Source organism: Mobula birostris, chromosome 4, assembly GCF_030028105.1.
Source record: "Mobula birostris isolate sMobBir1 chromosome 4, sMobBir1.hap1, whole genome shotgun sequence".
Lineage (NCBI taxonomy): Eukaryota > Metazoa > Chordata > Chondrichthyes > Myliobatiformes > Myliobatidae > Mobula > Mobula birostris.
In genome coordinates, this window is record NC_092373.1 from 68650157 (window position 1) to 68664689 (window position 14533).

Sequence of the window (14533 nt, forward strand, 5' to 3'; positions counted from 1 at the left end):
TATTTCCTGGCATAATTTACATATTACTATTTAATTATTTATGGTTTTATTACTATTTAATTATTTATGGTGCAACTGTAACGAAAACCAATTTCCCTCGGGATCAATAAAGTATGACTATGACTAAGTGAGTGCAGCTGCTATTACTATGGAGATGGTACCTGGGAAACTAAAAGGTCTGAACGTAGACTAGTCACCTGGACCAGATGGTGAACACTCCAAGGTTCTGAAAGAGGTGGCTGAAAAGATTGTAGAGGCATTAGTAATGATCTTTCAAGAATCAGTAGAACCTGACATGCTTCCAGAGGACTGTAAAATTGTAAATGTCACTCACTCTTCAAGAAGGGAGGGAGGCAGAAGAAAGGAAATTATAGGTCAGTTAGCCTGACCTCAGTAGTGGAAAAGATGTTGGAGTCAATTGTTAAGGATATGGTTTCAGGGTACTTAGAGGGACATGATAAACAGGCTGAAGTCAGCATGGTTTCCTTAAGGAAAAGTCTTGCCTGATAAATCTGTTGAACTCTTTGAAGAAATAACAAGCAGGATAGACTATTTTCTGAACAGGGCGAAAATTCAAAAATCTAAGGTGCAAAGGGATTTGGAAGTGCTCGTGCAGGATTCCCTAAACCTTAATTTGCAGGTTGAATCAGTAGTGAGGAAGGCAAATGCAATGGTAGCACTTCTTTCAATTGGACTAGAATATAATAGCAAGGATATAATGCTGAGGCTGTACAAGGCACTGGTGAGGTATCACTTGGAGTATTGTGAGCAGTTTTGAGCCCCTTATTTAAGAAAGGTTGTGCAGATATTGGAGAGGGTTCAGAGAATAATTCCAGGAATGAAAGGGTAATCATATCAGCACCGATTGAAGGCTCTGGGCCTGTACCCTCTGGAATGTAAAAGAACAAGAGGAGATCTCATTGCAACCTATCGAATGTTGAAAGGCTTATATAAAAAGGATGTGAAGAGGATGTTTCCATTGGTAGGGGAGTCTATTCTGGGGCACAGCCTCAAAGAAGAGGGACGTCCATTTAGAACAAAGATGAGGAGGAATTTCTTCAGCCAGAGCATGCTGAGTATGTAGAATTCGTTGTCACAGGTGGCTGTGGAGGGCAGGTCACTGGGTGCATTTAAGGCAGAGTTTGATAGGTTCTTGTTTAGTCAGGGCATGAAAGGCCATGGCGAGAAGGCAGGAGAATGGGGTTGCGGGGGAAACGGATCAGTCATGATGAAAAGGTGGAGGGAACTCAACAGGCCGAATTGCATCCTTCTGCTTCTATGTCTTATGTCTAACATTGAATCTTGCCTGTATGTATTGACGACTGAGTTAGTCGACTTTGCTTGCATCGAAGTAATTAATAATTGACAATAATACAATAACATTCTGAAGTAGAAAGTTATCTTTATGTAGTTAATGAAAAAGTGAAAATATGGGTGTTAGGGGTGTTCACTAAGATCTTGTTCATAGATAGGCTTTAAAGAGGCTCTCAGATAGGGTAGAACAGTAGGCAAGTTTATGGAGGGAAGCCTAGAATCTGGGCCCTGACAGCAAGAAGATGGAGCCTCTAATATTTTAATAGTGAATGTTGAATAAAGATAAAGGTTGAGTAAAGGGATTATGAATGAGCAGGATCCAATGCAGGATTTGGGCAGCAAAGCATGACAATATATAAAGCTATTTCAGAAATGACTGGTAGTTATTTATAGTGCATGTAAAAAAAATCAATGGGTAAATAACATTCATAATGTTTTGGTTGGGGAAAATAAAACTAATATTACCAGGAGTTGCACATGAGGTGAGAAAAGGGATGTAGGCTGTCGAGGGGTGTGGGTCTCCATTACCAACTTCAATCTTCAGCTGTAGCTTCCTTGCTAGTTTGTTATACTTGTTGACTGCAGTCAGGAACTTCTTACTTCAAAAATTGAACTTACAGACTCAATCAACACCAAAAATGGTCATTCAAAAAGGATAGCAGTTCAAGGTAAATACCTGTTTGGATAGCTCTTTGATATGTGTAATACTTCCTCGACAGTATGACTCAAGGATCAACCCAAATTGCAGTGAAATTGCAGGTAGATGCATTTCAGACCTGGGGGAACAAAAAGCTGCACATTAAGAACAGCATTCATAAGCATTAGAACAAAGTCAAGCCTGCTAGGCAACACTCTTAACACAATGGATTCAGTCAAATTCGGCTCACGCTGGCTTTCCTGTCTATGGATCAACCAAGTAAGCCTGACACATCATTCACCATTCCTATTCTACGTGGATCTGAGCATCTGATCACTTGCATGTGCCAGTCACACTGCTGGGACCCTTTGGTGGGTCGGTGATCTGATGCCAACCGTCCCACATTGGGCTGCCCTTCCTCCTGGAGCACATTTATCTACAAGACCACTACCAGGCAACAATGTTGAGTTGTATTGTTGTGTGAAATCAGGTTTGAGGGTTCATTTAGTAGGGACAGAAGACCCCACTCCTGGTTAGCAAGTTAACTACTGATTTACAGGACAAGTCACTAAACATTCAGTAAATCCTTCAAGTTACACCCAGTCACAAATACGTATCTAAAGTGTGTGTCCTCTCTCACTGCAACACACTTCTACTGTTCTTGCACCACTACTCATGACCCAGACCATCGTTGAGCCCCAAAGCAAGAAGTCCAGGTGCTTTCAGTGCTGTATATTTATACTCTGCCAGCACTGTGACATTATCAGCTGGCACCGCGGCACCAAAAAGCAGTCAGTGGAAAGACTGCACTGCTCCTTAAACAGGCCAATCACTAGCTAGAAAGAGGGAGTGGCTTTCGATGAACAGAAAAGACTGATACTTCATGCAATCTACCCCTCAACAGATGCAGCACCGTAGGCTAGTAAAACCCCAGCGGACACCCCTCTACACTACACACAGAAGGTAATACTATGATACCCAGAATTATCAGCCCACCAGTTGTTATCCAGTGTACTATAGTACACCATCCTCCCAACGACCCAAAAGGCTACCAATTCTTCCCCCAGCCCACCTGACGTATAGTAGTAATGGAGCTGGCCACCCATTTTTCTGATCTTTTTTACTGACTGCTGAACGTGATTAGGCAAATGAGCAATGTTCCGAGACCCATCAGGCATGTAGGTGCAGCACTCTTGAACAATCACAGCAACAGGTGCCACCCTTCTCCACGAGCAGGCAGTCCAAAGCCATCCAATTTTTGCAAGGCCCCCATCCGAACAGCCATCACCTCAGCTGACACTGGTTAGTATATCCACTGTATGCTTGAGTGCAGTGGCCATCTCACTGGCCAGCATCTCCATCACAGAGGTCATGCATATCAGTTCCTGGGACAGCCTGGCCATACCATAAAAGGGAAAGGCTACCATCCAGTACCTTTCTGCCTCAGTGATATGCCTCTTACTGCACTGATCCTCTTTGGTAGGGTGCTCGTCCAGCGTAGTAAGGTGGCGTATGTATGGCACCTTGTACTCCTCACTGCAGCAGCCATACCATCCAGTGGGCAGCCATGGGTAAGCCCAGAAGCCACGTATCCAGGAAGTGCCCACCTTCACAGTAACATTCAGTGTTACAGTTACCCCAGGATGCCCCTTCTGCTTACACTCACTGTGCCCTGCTGACAGACTGGTGGACACTGGATAGCAACTGGTGGACCTGGCTGTACTAACACTCCCTCCCCTTCCTTGTTGCCAGAGGGATTATTCTCGGAGCTGGGACCTTGGGATTAGACAAATCTTAAGTAGGGAAGTACCAGCCCTTAAAGCACTTATTCCACTGGGGTTTACTGAGTCGAGATGCAAGTTCTTTATGGCCATTCACATGTGATGGGGCTAGGTAGACTGTAATGAACTACTCCCTCCACTCCCCCCCCCCCCCCCCAAAGCCAAATGCCAAAGCCACAGAGGGCTGGACAAATTCCTCCTAATGTCCTGTTCTTTTCGGTGATTGGTATCAGCAACACCCCTTCTGCAGCATGGGTTGGCGCCCTCAAGCGGATTCTAGAGTTTGAAAAGTTAATGTGGTTCCAATACTCCCAAGCCATCTATAGGAACGTGTTGTAGGATCTCATACCGACCACCATCAGAGCCACAGCTGTCAGTATCCACCACTGGCCACTGCATCCTTCCACTTGGCCATTCTCTGTAATATAGGGGGACACATTCCTTGCTGGTTTGTTGCTGGGTTTTCAAACAGTCTATCTCCTGCTCCCCCAGTAATGCCGCCCATCGCATATTCCCTGGTCCACACACCACAATGTTCCCCTGCTCTAGTGACCCCATTGTGTGCTGCACCAAAACTTCCGAGTCCTCCTCCGACTCCACCTCTTCCTCCCTCGGAGGATCCTACACTGCTGAGTGCCGGGATATCGGGGACTAAAGCCAGTTCCGTCACAAGCAGAACCCTCCCCACCATCGAGGACATCTTCAGAGAGTCGTGCCTCAAGAAGGTGGCGTCCATCACCAAGGTTCCTCATACCCCTTCTCAGTACTACCATCAGGGAGGAGGCACAGGAGCCTGAAGATCCACTTCCTCTGATTCAGAAACAGCTTCATCCAATCCGCCATGATACATCTGAATGGTCCACGAGCCCATGATAACCACCTCATTATTCCTCTTTTTCCAAAATAAACCTTTAAAAAAAATTGACAGTAATTTTGTGTTTCTACACTGTACTGCTGCAGTAAAACATATTCTACAAGTCAGAGATAAAAACTCTGACTCTGACACCATGAAGTTCAAGAAGGTTTTTCAGTTCTCTTCCTGCAACTCCACGTTGAGGGAGAATGAGTTGTTTACATCAGCTATTATTTATGATAATCAAGAATAAAAGGAGAGTCCCAGTATATTAAACTAAAGAGGGTGGGTGCTACTCTGAATGAAAACTTGGTAAAGTTTTTGATGGAAAGCACAAATACCTGTTTGCCATGTTTTTGACAATACTGTATGTTATCTACAGAAGGGCTGCCCACGATTTATTTCCATACACGAATAACTACATAGCATGGACTGTTTGATAAACTTGAAGTCAAGTTCTCATTAATTTAAGTAGCAAATTGCCGGTGCCTGAAGATCTGCAAGCATTTTTTCCACCAGCATTATGACAACAAAAGTAGTAATAATCATTTCCTGATTTCCAGATCTATTAAATCAAACTGGAAAAGGCACAATTACTAAATGCAAGTGAAATGTATGTACTTTTGATTGTCAAAGATATGGTCAAAGGTCAAAGCTGCTGCACCGTGGCGTAGCAGTTAGCACAAATGCTTTACAGTTTCAGAAACCCGGGTTCAATTTCCATAGCTACCTATGAGGAGTTTGTACGTTCTACCCATTACTGCAAGGGTTTCCTCTGGATGCTCTGGTTTCACGGTCCAAAGATGTACTGATTGGTAGGTTAACTGGTTATTGTAAATTGTCCTGTTATTAGGCTAGGATTAAAACAAAGGTTACTGGGTGGCCTACGGACTCTCACGGCTACCTGGACTATTCCTCTTCCCACCCTGCCTCTTGCAAAAATGCCATCCCCTTCTCACAATTCCTCCGTCTCCACCGCTTCTGCTCTCAGGATGAGGCTTTTCATTCCAGGACAAAGGAGATATCTTCCTTTTTTAAAAAAAGGGGTTTCCCTTCCTCCACCATCAACTCTGCTCTCAAACGCACCTCCCCCATCTCACGCACATCTGCTCTCACCCCATCCTCCTGCCACCCCACTAGGAATAGGGTTCCCCTTGTCCTCACCTACCACTCCACTAGACTCCAGGTCCAACATATAATTCTCCGTAACTTCCGCCACCTCCAACGGGATCCCACCACCAAGCATACCTTTCCCTCCCCCTGCTTTCTGCTTTCTGCAGGGATTGCTCCATACGCGATTCTCTTGTCCATTCGTCCCCCCCCCCCCCATCCTTTCCCACTGATCTCCCTCCTGGCACTTATCCTTGTAAGCAGAACAAGTGCTACACATGCCCTTACACTTCCTCCCTTACCACCATTCAGGGCCCCAGACAATCCTTCCAGGTGAGGCAACACTTCACCTGTGAGTCGGCTGGGGTGATATACTGCATCCGGTGCTCCCGATGTGGCCTTCTATGTATTGGCGAGACCCAATGCAGACTGGGAGACCGTTTCGCTGAACACCTACGCTCTGTCCACCAGGGAAAGCAGGATCTCCCAGTGGCCGCACATTTTAATTCCACATCCCATTCCCATTCTGATATGTCTATCCACGACCTCCTCTACTGTAAAGATGAAGCCACATTCAGGTTGGAGGAACAACACCTTATATTCCGTCTGGGTAGCCTCCAACCTGATGGGATGAACATTAACTTCTCTAACTTCTGTTAATGCCCCTCTTCCCCTTCTTACCCCATCCCTTATTTACTTATTTATTTCCCTGTTTTTCTCTCCCTTTTTTCTCCCTCTGTCCCTCTCACTATAACTCCTTGCCTGCTCTGCATCTTTCTCTGGGCTTCCTTCCCCCTTTCTTTCTTCATAGGCTTCCTGTCCCATGATCCTTTCCCTTCTGCAGCCTTGTATCCCTATTGCCAATCAACTTTCCAGCTCTTGGCTCCATCCTCCCCCTCCTGTCTTCTCCTATCATTTCAGATCTCCCCCTCCCACACCTACTTTCAAATCTCTTACTAGCTCTTTTCTCAGTTAGTCCTGACGAAGGGTCTCGGCCCGAAATGTCGACTGTACCTCTTCCTATAGATGCTGCTTGGCCTACTGCATTCCACCAGCATTTTGTTGTGTTGCTTGAATTTCCAGCATCTGCAGATTTCCTCATGTTTGGGTTACTGGGTGGCGTGTTTCAAAGGGCCGGAAGGGCCTATTCCATGCTGTATGTCAATCAATCAACCAACAAATCAATCAATCAGTAAATAAATAAGGTTCACAGCCCTTGCCTAAGTCAGAGGTAGCAGTCTTATGTTAAATACTGTCAAAATTGCTGGCTACTCATAAGCCAATTAGACCACAATGGTAGGATGGCAAAAAAAGGATTCAGAATTCTAAATGGGGATGAATATTCATTATTCAGCAATATTCTGCATACATCAGATGTATCATCTGTGGTTTCAGTCGTGCAATCATGCCTGAAAATCCTAACAGACACATAAATAACAAAGTGAAGGATCCTGATAAATAGATCAGGTGCCCTAACAAATCACTTAATTCTTTGCACACAGATAAAACCAGAAGATGGGCCTTTAGCCAAGCTCTTAGTAAGTGTGACTATTACATTTTCATTTGTCAACTACATACAGAATCCTTTTGATGAAACTTGCCTGAGGTGCCAAAATAAGAAGTGGCCTATCCTTCTGTTGGCTTGTGCTCGCTCCAATAGAAATTTGGAAAGTGCACAGTCGAAGTATGGCTCGTATTTCAGTACTTGCACCAGCTGTAGGAGATACTGAGAAAGTTCATCATCACTGGTGGAAAAAAAATATTGGCAGTTTAAATTAAAACGTAGCTTAAATGCTAATATTTTCATACAATATGGTCCAGATGCTATCTGTTTTTAATTCTGTAAATCCCTACTGTTTTTTCACATGAATTTGATAAAAGTCAGGTAAGATTTAAAACCTGACTGCTACTTTAAACACTGCAAAGTGTGCATTTTGTAGCAAATGTTAAATCCAGCTATATATTCTTCACGTGGTGTAAAACTTCTTTGACAATAAATTTGACATTCATCTTGTGGTCTAATTCTCATATCTCCAAGTCCCAGGTCACCAGAAATCAGCACTGGAATAACATAAACCCAGCCTGACGTGAAGCTGGGCTTCAAACATATTCAAGGAGTTTGATACGTTGTCAGAGATTTATAAACCATCAGAAAGAGACATAGTCACCTATATTTTCCCAATCTTCTAAAAGCAAAAGAGCTACTTGGCAAGGAGAGTTTTGGAGCATGCACAAATTGGTAAATCCCCCAGCATTTTATCCTGGCTGGCAAACTGTAAACTGTAGCCTACACATTTGGCTGAATGTACTTCCCCATTTACAGATGCAGTCATTGAGACTGGTTAATTAGCCTTAAGTCTTAGCTATAGTCTAAGTCACCTTTCTACCAAGCAATATCAAAAATAGCCTTGAGGTGTGATTCCACATACATGAGTCATGAACAGTCTTCACTCTATGTGAAGGAACAAAGCAAACCAAAGTCTTTTATTGAACCTGTTTTGTTTTAGCAACATTTTGAATGTTCCCTCATGGCAACACTTCACTTCCTTCTTGCCTTCCCTCTTCCACACACTAGTCAGTGGGCCAATAACTTAATTTTCATTAAGTTTTAAGAGGTATTGCTGGCAAGATCAGCATTTATTATCAATTCTTAGTGATACCAAAGAAAGTGCTAGAACTGTTTTTACCTTTTCAAATAAGAATTTTTTAAAAATGCCACCCCCTTCTCTCAATTCCTGTGTCTCCACTGCACCTGCTCACAGGATAAGACTTTTCATTCCAAAACGAAGGAGATGTCTTCCATCTTCAAAGAAAGAGGCTTCCCTTCCTCCACCGTCAATGGTCCCCTCAACTGCATCTCTTCCTTTTCATGCATGCCTGCGCTCACCCCATCTTCCTGCCTTCTCACCAGGATAGGGTTCCTCTTGTCCTCACCTACCACCCACCAGCCTCCACATCCAGCACATATTTCTCTGTAATTTCTGCCATCTCCAAGGGGATCCCAGCACCAAGGACGTCTTTCCCTCCCCGCCCCCCACAACTTTCTGCTTTCCAGAGGGATCGCTCCCTACATGACTCCCTTGTCCATTCCTCCCTCTCCACTGATCTCACTCCTGGCACTTGTCTTTGCAAGCAGAACAAGTGCTACACCTGCCCCTACACCTCCTCCCTCACTACCATTCAGGGTCCCAAACAATCCTTCTGGGTGAGGCGACATTTCACTTGTGGGGTCTACTACTGTATCCGGTGCTCCTGGTGTGGCCTCCTGTATATCAGTGAGACCTAACATAGATCGGGAGACTGCTTTGCCGAGAACCTATGTGCCGTCACCATTAAAAGTGGGATCTCCCAATTTAGTTCCACTTCCTATTCCCATATGTCAGTCCATGGGCTCCTCTATTGCCACGATGAAGCCACACTCAGGGTGGAGGAGCAACACTTTATATTCCATCTGGGTAATCTCCAACCTGATGGCATGAAAATTGATTTCTCGAACTTCTGGTAATGCCCCCTCCCTCACCATTCCTATTTCCCTCTCTCACCTTATCTCCTGAACTGCCCATCACATCCTTCTGGTGCCCCTGTTCCTTCCTTTTCTTCCATGGCCTTCTACCCTCTCCCATCATATTCCCCGGTCTCCAGCCCTTTATCTCTTTCATTAATCGACTGCCCAATTCTTTACCTCACTCCTCCACCGTCCCAGTTTCACTTATCACCTACCACCTTGTATTTCTTCCACCCCTCCCCCCAGCTTCTTAATCTGACTTCTCATCTTTTCTCTCCAGTTCTGAAGAAGGCTCTCAGCCCGAAACATTGATTATTCACTCTTTTCCATAGATGCTGCCTGGCCTGCTGAGCTCCTCCAGCATTTTGTGTGTGTTGCTTGGGTTCCTGGCAGCTGCAGATTTTCTGTTGTTTGTGATTCAAAGAATATTATTGATTTCAAATGTCTAAAAGTTTTTTTTCTAAAAAAAATCTTCTGGAGTACCTGATTGCATTTGAAGAGTTAGTCATACGATACACTAATCTGACTCGCCTGCTTCAAGCCAGCAAGTGTCAATCATACTGGAACAGGACTGAGCTAACATATTGTTCAGTCAAATACAATATATCTTCTTCAAAGAATATTAAAATTCAGCAGCCATATGTTCATATTTTGGACCATAATTTTATTTTGTTCATAACCTTTTTCTATATCAATGCCCATTTAAAATTGGTCAAATTTTAAGCAGGCTTAAACCCAAGCAAATTTGCTCTATCAATACAACACCCACATGACAAAAGACAATTCACATCTAAATATCTTCATAACTATGATCTCAAAGTGCTCTAACAAACAAACCTCATTTCTCTCAAGCATCCCACAGCATACTCTCGTACGTATTGATCTGGGTAGTTGAAGTCCAGTAATTCTAATGCTTCCCTGGGTGGTAGTTTGGCCCATATTTGGAGTAATGCTTGGAGCTGCATAAAAATGAGAGGTCCAGTCACAAAAGAATCAAATAGGAAAATACAGTCTGTGAAAAATATTTCAATACATGGACCAACAGAGTTGAAATTAAAGTGAAAATAGTAACAACGTTTCATGGATCTCTCTGAGCTAAAATGAAATGGAGAATTAATGCATCAATTGAAACAATTTAATCTAAAATATTGCTAAACACAATGATGATCGATGATGGATTAGGGAAAATCGTGGCCTGGGTCCCCTGAATGACCATAAGACAAAGGAACAGAAGTAGGCCATTCGGCCCATCGAGTCTGCTCCACCATTTTATCATGAGCTGATCAATTTTATCCTATTTAGTCCCACTCCCCCGCCTTCTCACCATAACCTTTGATGCCCTGGCTACGCAGATACCTATCAATCTCTGCCTTAAATACACCCAATGACTTGGCCTCCACTGCTGCCCGTGGCAAGAAATTCCATAGATTCACCACCCTCTGACTAAAAAAATTTCTTTGCATTTCTGTTCTGAAAGGGCGCCCTTCAATCCTGAAGTCATGCCCTCTCGTACTAGACTCCCCCATCATGGGAAACAACTTTGCCACATCCACTCTGTCCCCATGCCTTTTAACATTCGAAATGTTTCTATGAGGTCTCCCCTCATTCTTCTAAACTACAAGGAATACAGTCCAAGAGTGGACAAACGTTCCTCATATGTTAACCCTCTCATTCCCAGAATCATTCTAGTGAATCTTCTCTGTACCCTCTCCAACGTCAGCACATCCTTTCTTAAATAAGGAGACCAAAACTGCCCACAGTACTCCAAGTGAGGTCTCACCAGCGCCTTATAGAGCCTCAACATCACATCCCTGCTCCTATACTCTATTCCTCTAGAAATGAATGCCAACATTGCATTCGCCTTCTTCACTACTGACTCAACCTGGAGGTTAACTTTAAGGGAATCCTGTACGAGGACTCCCAAGTCCCGTTGCATCTCAGAACTTTGAAATCTTTCCCCATTTAAATAATAGTCTGCCCGTTTATTTTTTCTGCCAAAGTGCATAACCATACAGTTTCCAACATTGTACTTTATTTGCCACTTCTCTGCCCATTCTTCCAATCTATCCAAGTCTCTCTGCAGACTCTCCGTTTCCTCAGCACTACCAGCCCCTCCACCTATCTTCGTATCGTCAGCAAAATTAGCCACAAACCCATCTATTCCATAATCCAAATCGTTGACGTGCAATGTAAAAAGAAGCGGCCCCAACACTGATCCCTGTGGAACACCACTGGTAACCGGCAGCCAACCAGAATAGGATCCCTTTATTCCCACTCTCTGGTTTCCTGCCAATCAGCCAATGCTCTATCCACGTATGTAACTTTCCTGTAATTCCATGGGCTCTTATCTTGTTAAGTAGCCTCATGTGTGGCACCTTGTCAAAGGCCTTCTGAAAATCCAAATATACAACATCCACTGCATCTCCCTTGTCTAGTCTACTGGTAATTTCCTCAAAAGATTGTAATAGGTTTGTCAGGCAGGATTTTCCTTTAAGGAATCCATGCTGAGTTCTGCCTATCTTGTCATATGCCTCCAGGTACTCTGTAACCTCATCCTTGACAATCGACTCCAACAACTTCCCAACCACCGACGTCAAGCTAACAGGTCTATAATTTCCTTTTTGCTTCCTTGCCCCCTTCTTAAATAGCAGAGTGACATTTGCAATCTGAATGCTGGCTGCTAAAGAAACTATTTCCTCAACTGCAATGAAAACCCCAAATCCCAATCCTTTCTGTGTAAAGGCAGTCATAATACATCTCAAAACATAAATGCAATTGAAAAAATTAATGAATTTCCTATCTAGTTAACATGGAGTACGTTTAAAAATCACTACATTGGCTATGCAGTACCTTGGGCTGTCCCAAGGTCATGAAAACCACCGTAAAAATCCAGATTATTTCATTCTTTTAACATGCCCCAATGGAAAACTCAAGATCAAGATGTACTACAGCTTTTGACAACAGAGAATCTATTGAGAAGCAGTCTCTCCCCCCCCCCCCCCGCCCACCCCAAAGTTATAAGACACTTTCTGGATGGCTCCCAGATGCAGTCACGTAGTGGGTTGGTTTACATATCACTGAAAAGATTAAAACAGAATTGTGCTTCACTATAAACTAGTATATGACACTAAACTGAAACTCCTTTTGTCTGTTGACATTAAGTGTGTGTGGCTTCTGTTACAGAGATTACAATCTAATTGGTTTATTATTCTCACATGTACCAAGATACAGCAGAAAAACTTGTCTTGCATTATACAGATCAAATCATTACACAGTCCATTAAAACAGAATAAAGTAAAACAATAAAAATTAAGAATAAAGTAGAAAAGCTACCAAGAGTGAAATACAGGTAAATAATAAAATGTAAGATCATAACAAGGTAGATTGAGAGGCCAAGTGCCCATCGTATTGTACAAGAGTTCCATTCAAGAGTCTGCTAACAGTGGAAGAGATTCAATTGTCTTACAGTGGGATAGAAGCAGTCCTGGAATCCTAGTGGTATGTGCTTTCAGGCTTTTGATTCTTCTGCCCGATGGGTGGGGGGAGAAGAGAGAGTGTCCAGGTTGGTTGGGGAGGAGAAGACAGAGTGTCCAGGTTGGTTGGGGGTCTTTGACTATGCTGACTACTTTACTAAGGCAGCAAGTATAGGCAGAGTGCATAGAGCAGAAGCTGGTACCTGTGATGTGCTGAGCTCAGCTATGTCCACAACTCACTGTGATTTCCTGCGGTTGTTAACTGATCTGTTATCATAGCATTTTAATTAGATGGCACATTTCATTTTTACAAGCTACAGCTGAGACCTCCTCTCATATAGATTGATGTAAATGAGTTAACTGAATAAATTAAACAAACAGATATCATTGCAAGTAGCCATCAAGTGCCACACAATCTTCTTTTACAAATAAGTCAGCCAGCTCTCCCCTGAAAATATTCATCATTGAGAAACATTACTTTTTTTGTAAGTGAAAGTACTGCAAACAGAATGCCTGTCCACTCCAACACAGTGCAGTAGCTTCTGTGAAGACCATAAGGAGAACCGCAACACAGTTCGTTTTTCCTGTTGTTGAACAGCCATGTCCCTAACTTCTCAGCTCCGGACTATTCAGACTTTTCTCTACACTTGGTATCTTCCACTTGGGATGTTGGTTTACAATTTCAAATTGACTTAATAGTACTCAGATGTTCAAAATCCTGATGACTGGAGTTCTTCTGACCATTGATTAATCTATTGAGGTGGGTGAGGTGGAAAGGGGATGGGCGGGGGGGGGCAGGGAGGAGGGAAACTTGATCAGGTTCAAATCTAATCCAGAACAAATCTTGAAGCCAAAGATAAAAAGGGTTCAAATCCAGATATCAGAATACATGCCTGTAATCAGTGACTTATAGTACAGAGATCAGACCTTCATAACTGATGTTCAGAAAAATCTTGCTATTGCCAGTCTCCAGCAGATATTATGAGACAAAAACTGTTGGGACACCTGGACACAGATCAGTCAGCAAGTTCAGTCACTATTGTAGAAGACAAAGAGAGTTTACATTTCTGTTTTTGCACTTTTGATTTGTTTCTTGCTTCTTTGATGAATTTAAACTAAAATTTCTTAGGAAAGTAACAGCATCGAGGTACTATCAATTCTGTGGCTGTTTGCAAGAATGACAGTCAGTATGTTTCACTTTCAAGTCCAATGCTTTGTCAGGGATAAGCAAAAGCCATTTAAAATGATTCAAGTTTAAAAAAAGGAGCCGACTTAAATTATTCAAACCTCACTTAAGAGCATGTTGTTCAGCTAATGACCACAAAGCAGGAAGATCCTTGTTTGATTTCAAGGCTACCATTAGCTAAGTCAAGTCAATGTAGATATAATTAGCCACCCTGTCCTCAGAGCAGGAAGTAGGTTTTATTTAAAATATTGGATCTATAAAGTGTCTTGTGTTATCTGTTACACACTGACACTCGCTCAATGGTGTGAAATTCCGGTTATTTATTTATTTTAATGCAAACCCCCCCCCACCCCACAATTAAACTCTCTGCTAATATAGGCCATCCTTGGGTAAATAACTGGATCCATTCTTACAGATGCTCATGAATTGATTTTGTCCATAAATTGGAAAATATACAAAATTGCCTGATATCTCAAATACCCCTCCACAATATTGCAATGAATAGCAACAACCACGTACCCTTCATCAAGCATACAAGCAAAAGCATAAAAGCCTGGTAAGAACAATTCCTAAGGTGGGGGTGGGTGGGGGGGGGGGAGAGTAAGGAGAGAGGCAGCTCATAGGAACTAATGTATATTAAGGTCATCAGATTTTTGAAGTTAACATTATGGGAG

At 43.0% G+C, this 14533-nt stretch overlaps 1 protein-coding gene across 2 annotated transcripts in view; it reads right to left on the reverse strand.

The window, feature by feature from the left end:
* Nucleotides 1-14533, reverse strand: part of pik3cb (phosphatidylinositol-4,5-bisphosphate 3-kinase, catalytic subunit beta) — a 181760-nt gene that overhangs the window by 36377 nt on the left and 130850 nt on the right. For both annotated transcript variants that reach the window (XM_072255503.1, XM_072255504.1), the window contains exons 13-15: nucleotides 10038-10159; nucleotides 7297-7440; nucleotides 1991-2090 (exon numbers count right to left, since the gene is read on the reverse strand). In XM_072255503.1, the coding sequence (XP_072111604.1) occupies nucleotides 1991-2090; nucleotides 7297-7440; nucleotides 10038-10159 (366 nt within the window). The remainder of the gene's footprint in view (nucleotides 1-1990; nucleotides 2091-7296; nucleotides 7441-10037; nucleotides 10160-14533) is intronic.